Below are 10,170 nucleotides of genomic sequence, written 5' to 3' on the forward strand. Positions count from 1 at the left end.
CAGTTCTTTCAAATGGAAAAGCATTACATAATGGGGCCTCAGAACAACTTTGCAAAGAAAGACTGGCTCTGTTTTCTTTTTTAAATTAATCTATTTATTTTAATTGGAGGCTAATTACTTTACAATATTGTAGTGGTTTTTGCCATACATAGACATGAATCATTTTCTATAAGAAAATTGTTGAGATTTCCTCTTCACCCAGTAAGTACAGAGTGTACTTTTTAAAAAAATCTGTTTAGAACAGTCCACCAACAATATACTTTTAAAAAAAATCACCTGTAATAGACCTTGATTGTTATATGTTACAATATGATATTTACTGCCATGTATACTGCTTGGAAAAAATACTTCTTTTGATAAATACCTATATTATATTCTAAAAATATATATAGTTTCCAGTTGTTTCCATGCATATAAACTATTTTACAAAAAAAAAAAAGAGAAAAACTTGCCAAATTGCTACCCTGCATTATTTATACACTATATTGAAGATTATCACAGTTACCTTGATAGGTTATATGAACATATTAGAACAGTAGGCTGTTAAACAGAGTGCTTGTAATGTAAAGGACTGGAAGCCATCTGTCATGGGGAAAAGAAAAACGAAGGTCTTTTAATTTTTTTTTTTTTCTAGCATGCATAATTAACAGCATTTCTACCTAATAGGAATAAAAGAAACTATGTAGAACAAGTAAAATCTAGTTATCTAAATAATTTGCAATTGCTTGGAGGAGAGAGTAACTTTATGTACCTTAAAACCATTATTGGTATTTTAAACCTACAAATTTACCACAAATTTTAGCAGAAAAAAAAAAGATGAAGTGAGGATATTTATAAAGTCATGATTAATTAGTTTAAGTCAATTTATGAAGAAACCAAGCTGCTCACTGGTATTTAAAGTTTGTGAACAAATGTTAATTACTATCCAAGGTGCCAGATTCTCTACTTCTATTAAATTCTAATAATTGCACGTGCATATAGTTCATTTTCCCCAATCCAAGAAGGTAATATAATATCAACCTTACTCAATTATATAGTGCTGGTTCTACATAAAAAAAGAAAATAAAATGAGTATTACATTTCAGAAACTGACTAAAGAAAGAAAGCCATATTTTTCCTTACATGAAGGAGAGAGTTAGTTATTTGATTATTTTAGACAAGCTATTTTTGAAGTTTCAAATTGAAAGATTATCTTATATACGTCCTTTCTTTAATAAAGAGTTTTTGGTATTTTAGTAAATGATCTCAAATATGCTGGGAAAGATTGAAGGCGGGAGGAGAAAGGGATGACAGAGGATCAGATGATTGGATGGTATCACTAACTTAATGGACATGAGTTTGAGTAAACTCCGGGAGTTGGTGATGCACAGGGAGGCTTGGCGTGCTGCAGTCCATGGGGTTGCAAAGAGTTGACCACGATTGAGAGACTGAACTGAACTGAACTGAACTGAAGCAGCTGTTTATTGTGTTGAATATCACCATTAATTTTTTATCACAGTATTGTACATGTATATGCAGAGGACAATTCATATATTTAATAACTTAATGTTTTATTCCTGAACCATTCAAGATCCTCACATTAAAGTTTAACTAGTTTGGGTATTGCTTTGTTTCTCATTATAGACAATGATTAAGCTCACTTGGCAGTTTCAGTCAGATGCTTTTCCCAAATAAGCAAAGGCTTTATCTTATGGGGACTAGATATTTGTCTGTTGGAAATGTGCATATTGGGTACTTGATAGAGCTACTTAATACTCTCCTGTTATTAGGCAATGCTTGCATTCCGTTTTCTTCCTGCCTAAGTGACATATGACCCTAGGTGTACCTTACTATGGATCACATCAGCGGCAAAGAGGTATTGTCTTCTTTAGGAAAAATCAAAAAAGATTGCTTTTCTTGCCAAAAAAACTAAGACCCACTTTCTATGACCACTTTTGAAAATCTATTCCATAGAACTTTTATTCCATTTTGAAAATGAGTGATACAACCTAAGCTCATTTTTATAAATGTATGGGAAAAAAAGGAAAGTAGACATTTACAACATAAGCCAAGCCCCCAGATATGGTTTGTTGAAACTGTTCTGGAACTACAATTTGAAAAAAAGAATCCTCTTTGTTCCCCTACTTTGTAGAATCAAGCTAAAAGCCATATGTGGTAGGTCTTCATGTCTCTATTTTTATGGGTGAAGAGCATGAGCCTCAAATTTTAAATAACTTTTCTAACGTTTCAATTCAGGTAAGTTGTGAAACTATTATTTAGGCTGCTGCTGCTAAGTTACTTCAGTTGTGTCCCACTCTGTGCGACCCCATAGACGGCAGCCCACCAGGCTCTGCTGTCCCTGGGATTCTCCAGGCAAGAATACTGGAGTGGGTTGCCATTTCCTTCTCCAATGTCCATCCAAATCCGACACTGTTGCCCCTTTTGCTTTCCCAGGCTGCCATCTAACTTGCCACATGTACTTATGGCCAGATATTTATACTTAAAGGAGAAAAAAAAAAAAAAACTAATGATGGAAATATAGCCAGGCAAATTGCAGAAATGTGTATTCAGTCAGAGTTTATTTATTTATATCTTTGCAAATAGATGTCTGGTGAGAACAAGACTCAGACTGACAAAGAAGTCAGTATTTCTAACCTCAGGTATTTAATTATAACATATAAATAAAAGATATCTAAAGAAATGTTTCCAGTAGTTCAAATATTTAATAGGAAAAATGACTTTGCAGTAATGTAGTGATGAACTAGGAATATAGACATTTGGCCTAAGCTTTATTGTTGTTATGTCAATGTCAAATGATTTGATGTAATAGAGCGTTGTTACATCCATCTTGACTTCATTTTGTATGCTGATCTGTTCATTCATTTCTTTTTCCAGGAAGCATAGCCATCATTGTGCCTCTCGTCCTCTTGGTGACTTTGATAACCACCTTGGTAATTGGTTTAGTGCTTTGTAAAAGAAAAAGAAGGTAAGAGGCAGTATTCTAGACTAACAGTAAATAAATTACATAAGTAGTTATAGAAACAGTGCTTTTTAAAAACTTCTTAAAATGTGATTTACTTATTCCAACTGCATAATTCTGTGTTTTCTGAACCATTTTATCCTTCTTTCATTTTAAGTAATTATAATTCAAACAAACTTTCCCTTATATTATATTGCTAGAATGGTTACATTTATTGTATATATTCTAACAAAAATTACAAGGGGATATATTACATTTTCAATAGAATTTTACATTTTGTTAGTTTTTCCTTCAAATAGCAAAAACCTCTCAAGAACATCTTATAATATTAATGTGTTAGATTATCAATGTCAATAGAATGATAATGATTATGTATTATATGTCACAAATTGTGTATTTCATTCATAAATTATACATTTGTTGATTTTATATATTACTGGAAGTATCATTATTTCAATTTATATGAATGCACAATTAAAAAAATCTTTAAGCAGTGAGTTGTCTGTTGGGTGATTATCTGGAACCTAGAGTTTGTAAGTCAGTTTTTGCATTATGTAAAGGAATTTTAGCCCCATGACTTGGGGATTGAAAACAATTTCAAAATTTCTTTGTAACTGTTTTTTATGAATGTTTTTCAGGAACAAAAGGGGAAAAGTAGAAAGTAAAAGGGTAATTAATTATATTCAGTTTCAACTAATGTAGTATTAGCTATTTACAAGGAATGTTCCAAGTGCATTTTTTATTGTTAAATCTAAATAATTTGGGAGAATGATGTATTACAGTAAGAATTTTTTATCCCTCTGTGAATCAATGACTGTCATTTATTTTCAATGTATTTTATGTATGAGTGTTCCACCAGTTCTATTAAAATGTCATTAAATCTGCAAATACAGTAGTTTCATACACCATGTTGTGATATTTAGACAACTCATATGATGTTCACATTTTCTAGGACAAAAACTATAAGAAGACAGCCTATTATTAATGGAGGAATAAATGTAGAAATCGGCAATCCATCTTATAATATGTATGAGGTCGACCATGATCACAATGATGGAGGTCTTTTAGATCCTGGCTTTATGGTAGATCCAGCAAAGGTAAAGTTTTAAGATGATGGACTGTGAGCACTAATATTATTGAGTCATTTCTCTATAATATGGTTCTGATTTTCATCACTATTTCTTTCATCTGAAGTTAGAGTAAAGAACTAGGAATTATTGAATGTTATAGTCTCTTCTAAAGAAAAAATAAAATTATGGACTGCATTCACCTGAAGCATGAAGTTAATGTAACATATTTTATAAAATATATATTCACTTAATTTATAAGCATAGATGTCTTAGTCAAATGTGCTGAGGTGCTGGCACATCTAAATATAAGCCTGGTGAAATTAAATTTTATTAAAATTTATTTTTTTAATTTACTTAAAAAAAAAAGAGTACAGCATTTCATTGCCAAAATAAGTACTTCATTTCCAGTAATGTTTCACTGAAGAGTCCACTAAGCTATGTCCTTGGATTTGTTTATAATCATATCACTTTTAAACAATATTTTTCTACCTGCTATAATATTTTACTTATTGGTTTGAGACTTATCTGTGATATTTATATCCTAAAAACCCACAGTCTTTTTTTTAAATTTCTGTTAGTACTGAATGCTCAATTTGAAAGTTTTTATTAAAAAATAGATAAATGATACAACATCTAGGTAAACTTGCAAAGGTTTACTTCACTTTATTATCCAAATATTTTGCATGATAATTATAGAATATTTTACTATGAATTAAGAGCATCAGTTTGCTAATATGGAATGATATTTTAAGCTTATTTATTCATTAATTAAGTGGTTCTTTACATTCTGATATATCAAAGGTGTTATGTCCAAAATGCACCTTTATATTAAATAATTATATTAACCACATGTCTCTGTATTCATAGCAACAGCTGTTCCCAAAGAAATTGAAAAGGTCTCATATTCAATCTACTCTGAATACATGGCCAGACTTTCTAAGCCCAAAACTGGTGATCTGAAATTGAAGAAGTATTCATTTCTATGAAAAGAAATCAATCATTATTTATAGAAAAAATGTTATACTATCAGAAGATGTAAATATTTTCTTCATTAGAAATAATTTTCAGTTACTATAAATTATTAATTCAGTTACTAACTCCTACATTTGAACTTTGCCATGAAATAAATCCTCATAACCTAAGTTTCAGTGTTTTCTATTGAAACTAAAAACTATACATGCTGTCCATATTGTTGTCTGATAATTTTTTTATAAAGGAGAAAGACATCTTAATCAATAGACTTCTCATATTCTAATAATTTTTTCTTAGGAACAAAATACATTACCTGTAAATATAATATGAGCTGATGAGGATATATCTCATACACTGCTATGAACAGGAGAGTTCTCATTTTTCCCATCATTTTATTTCTACTGATAGAATTAAGCCAATTTTGGATACTTAAAGGGAATAGCTTTTTAATATTCCATTTATTTTTTAATGTTTACTCTAGGAAGATAAAAGTATGCTTCAGGGCCCCTTGAGTATATTTTTAATATAATTAGGAAATGACATTCAATAAATATTTATTTACCAATTTTCTGACTGACTGACCAAAATTTCATTAAATGTGACTTAGATGGCTGATTCTATTAGAATTTATTCTAGATGTTGGCTCTTGATGTTTGAAATAGAAATATGAATTATTACCTAAGAAGTAACTGTAGAAAATATGTTTACAGGTATAGACAATTTTGAAAAGTGGATGACCACACCAAAGCAACCTTAATGATGAAATGTTTTTCATAGATTTTCCATTTGTTACAGTTGTTTGATATATTCATGATGTAATCAAGTACAAACTTCATGACATGTAAAGACTTTTGTAGAATGTATCTGTTATTTTCAAAAATGGATAAATTTCTCCCTCAGTGGTACCTTACAAATGAATTGAAATAATTAATACATTTTATTTTTTAAAAAAAAGTTTTATCTATAGAAACATTCACAGAATACTTTGAAAAGCTCAGAAAAGAGGAACTGGTATCTATTGATTTTATACACAAACTCATCTCAGTCCTTACTTAGATTGTTTTTAATATCTTCTAAGTGAGAATTTGTGGGGAAATAAAGAGACGATATTGACCTGATTTTATGTTTAAAATCTTTTTCCTTAGATCTTTGTCCATGTCTCAAACTTTATGATGATTCATTGTTAAGAGTTGATAGATTTTTAAAAATATGTATGTTCATTAAAATCCTTCAACTTTTAATCTAGCTTTCTTATTTCCTTTTTGGCCACCAATAAGTATTCTGTGATGAATTATGAGTGTACCAGATTGACTTTTCTGCCCTTAGACCCCCAAAACTCTAAAACCATTGTTCTTGCATGGAGTTTAGTGAGTCAATCTGATTTCTAATTAATTTTCTTTAAACTAGAAAGTCAGATTTCTCAAAAAAAAATAATTAATTTTTATATCTCACATTTTAAATTTCATTTGTATTTTCTAAAAATACAGAAGTCATGCACCTTTAATTAGAGCCAGTCAGATATTTGAGTGTCTGGAATGGGCTCCTATCAGAACTTTTCAAAAAGAAAACTTAGGTGAGGGAGGCTGATTTATTTTTCACAGGGCTGTTAGCAAATATATGCTTTTTGAGGAGGGAGAATGAAGTTAAATAAATGGAAATGGGTGTAGGTTTCTAGGTACATGTTATGTCTATAAGTAAGCTAGACTAAGAGAAATGTCTACTGTAAAGCATGGATATAATATTAATAGATGTTTCATAAATTATTGAATCTACCATAAATATACTGTTGATGCCCCAGGGCTGAAGAACATAGCTTATGTTATTTTTATGACTTAACATGAGTTTGTGTCAATGAAAATAGTTCCATGATATTAGATCAGAAACTAAAATTCTCTGTTTACACACAGGCCAGGTACATAGGGGGAGGGTCCAGTGTTTTCAAGCTTCCACACACAGCGCCGCCCATCTACCTAAACTCTGATTTGAAAGGACCACTAACTGCTGGGGTGAGAGAAAATTCATTACTCCATATCCATTCCATCACAGAATGCCTCACAATCAAAAATGATTACTAGACTTAGGGACTTATCGTTAATGATTTTTAATTAACAAAAGGTTTCAAAACTGCACTAAACTTGGGAGTTTATGTGTCCTGCTTATGCAAGATTACATGCGGAAAAATGTTATCATTTTAGGCAAGCTATTCAGTAGAAATATCTCTTCTCCAAAATTTGAAAATGTTAAATCTCCATAACAATAAACATGAGCATTTGCTATTCTTAGAATAGAAATCTCTAGCCAGAAATGTAAACTGAAGAGTTTACATTTAAATTTATGTTTGGCTTTATTTTCTATTAAGATGCTTTGTTTAATATCTGCAAATTTGGTGTCCTTTTAAATACAAATGCACTATAAAATGTGGCATCATATGGAGACATTATAAATGGTGTATGAAACCATTCTTAAAAACTTTTTATGTAACTGGTTTCTAGAGAAAAGGGCTTTGTCTAAAGTTTGTTGTTGTTTAGTCACTAAGCCATGTCGAATTCTTTTGCGTCCCCATGGACTGCAGACCGCAAGACTCCTCTGTCTATGGGATTTCCCAGGCAAGAAAATTGGAGTGGGTTGCCATTCCCTTCTCTGAGTGATCTTCCTGACCCATAAATCAAACCCACATCTCCTGCATTGCAGGCAGATTCCTTACCATTAAACCACCAGGGAAGTCCTATCTAAAATTGCGTGGTTCATATTAGACAGGAGAGGGATTAAAGACAATATTAAGATTCTTAGGATTGAATGTTCTCACCCTTGTACCTCTCTCTCATCAGCTGTTTTTCATTCTCATTTTTTATCATGTTTGTCTTATTTGCATGGATCAAAAAATGTAATATTTCTTTATTATGATAAAGATTTAGCATTCTGTTCTATAAAGACAAAATTTTAAAATGCAACTATGTAACAATCTTGGGTTAAGTTAATAAGACAATTTGGTTTAATGTTTCCTGCTTTTGTATAAAGTTGTAGTCAATATACCTTTAATGAAGATTTCTTTAGGCTTTCAGTATGTCAGAGCTCCCCTTAGGTTCACAAGTTACCTGAGAAACATACAATTATGTTTTTATCTAATACATAATAAAGTTGATGAAAGCATATAAACAGAATTTAAATTACATTTATATAATTATTATTTAGTAAGTTAAGTGCAATGCATATACATGTTAACATTAAAACATATCATTGAAGATAAATTAAGGTAGTCAAAACAGACAATAAAAACATATTTATTTTCTTTCTTCAGCCAACAAATTATTCCAATCCGGTATATGCGAAATTGTATATGGATGGGCAAAACTGTCGAAACTCCTTAGGAAGTGTCGATGAAAGGAAAGAACTGCTTCCAAAGAAAATAGAAATTGGAATCAGAGAAACGGTGGCATAATCGGAGATACCTTTTATATGCTGTACAAATGTATAAAATATAAGGATTACTTTTGTATGTTCCAACAGTATTCTACTTGTTTTGGCATCAGCATTACCTCTTCCTTTATCTTTTTTCTGGTCAATTGTTTTCTGAGTTTTCTGGGTTTTATTTTTTGCTGATGACTCTTGATTGACCATTTGTATGGTATTTTTATGAAAAAGAACTGCACTACAGTACAATTTACAACAATGCTGCTGATGACACACCTTTGAATTTGTTACAATTAAAAACAACATATTCCTTTGTAGTGTGAATATGAGCAATCTATTTTATATGAACTTCTTTGGTTCTACTTAATCAACAAAGAGAATCTCTGCACATTTTCATTATATGGTCTGAAAGCTGTAATACAATATCAGTTAATTTTCTGTTTCAGTTTACGGAAGAGCGATTGAATAGTCAACTCTCTTCTTTCTGCCCTTTAAGACTGATTCAGACTGCTGAAAATATATAGCTCTCACAAGTTCCACATCACCAGCTTTGAAATTAGTCTTAGGTTGCCAAGTGATAGATGAGAATTTTGAGAAAAAAAAAAAAAAACTTTAAGAATTTATAAAACTAATAATTTGCATGAACACATATGACTACATTTTCCAAAATTTAGTGGACTCTATTGTGATATACTAAAAGTATACACCCTATAAAAATAGTTATATTTAGGTATATAACATAGGAAAAATACAATTGAAAGTGGAAAGATCACACTTGCTATGGGATAAGACATTTTGTTTTCCCTTGGTCCTGAGGTCAATAACCAGCCTAGAACACAACAGGGCATCAAGCACTCATGTCTTAGGAATTTCCTCCCAGTCACATGCATTTTGTGGAGGATTGACCCAACCCTTTAACACACAGAACACTAAAGAATACAATATAAGCACACAAATTGGTGACACAATTTCAATTATGTGAATGCATTCTATTTGTGAGGTCAAAAGGAATAAGCAAGGCAGCCGTTATGGTGTAAAGTAATCAGTAGGTATTTTCCATATACAATATGACTAGTCTATGATCTGCCCTATCCAAAATATGTTCTTAAAGGACTTTCCAAGTTATGAAAGAACAATCATCTGCCCATTATCAAAGGTGGAGAGTATACATGCTGACCAGTTACTCTGGTACTCTGATTTCTCTGGTTATGCAAAACACATGGACCCCATTCACTTGTCTGTTTTCAAATTTCGATGGAAACAAGTACGATTTATTTAAGTTGTATAAAAAAAAAAGTATAGCATTTTTATACAAATATCTTTAAAGGCACAAAAGATTTATTCACAAGGTATGGAGGGCTTTTTGTTCCTCTGATAGACATGACTGACTTTTAGCTGTCATAATGTATTAACAGATGAAATATGTTTGTGGTTGTTCTTTATCCCTTTGTACAAGCATTAAAAAAAAAAAAAACTGCTGTTTTATAAAGAGACTTTTTGTTGTACTATGTGCATGCATACTACCTATTTCTAAACTTTGCCATATTGAGGCCTTTATAAACTATTGATTTATGTAATACTAGTGCAATTTTGCTTGAACGATGTTATGCATATCATAAATTTTTCCAGGTTCTTGTTTCAGTACATTTTTTAAATTGAACAGTATTTTTCATTTTGGTTATAATAGTCATTTTGCCTATGTTTCTACAATGAAGTGTTAAATACTTTATAAAAAATTGTTGACTGACTTATTTAAAT

General features: G+C 30.9%; 1 protein-coding gene across 1 annotated transcript in view; it reads left to right on the forward strand.

Annotated features, from left to right (window-relative positions):
- LRP1B (LDL receptor related protein 1B) overlaps nt 1-8,440 on the forward strand; it is a 1,835,261-nt gene extending 1,826,821 nt beyond the window's left edge. Inside the window, exons 88-91 of the mRNA XM_055574440.1 lie at nt 2,875-2,965; nt 3,912-4,056; nt 6,909-7,007; nt 8,300-8,440. Of these exons, the coding sequence (XP_055430415.1) occupies nt 2,875-2,965; nt 3,912-4,056; nt 6,909-7,007; nt 8,300-8,440 (476 nt within the window). The remainder of the gene's footprint in view (nt 1-2,874; nt 2,966-3,911; nt 4,057-6,908; nt 7,008-8,299) is intronic.
- The last annotated feature ends 1,730 nt before the right edge of the window (nt 8,441-10,170 follow it).

Source organism: Bubalus kerabau, chromosome 3, assembly GCF_029407905.1.
Source record: "Bubalus kerabau isolate K-KA32 ecotype Philippines breed swamp buffalo chromosome 3, PCC_UOA_SB_1v2, whole genome shotgun sequence".
Classification (NCBI taxonomy): Eukaryota; Metazoa; Chordata; class Mammalia; order Artiodactyla; family Bovidae; genus Bubalus; species Bubalus kerabau.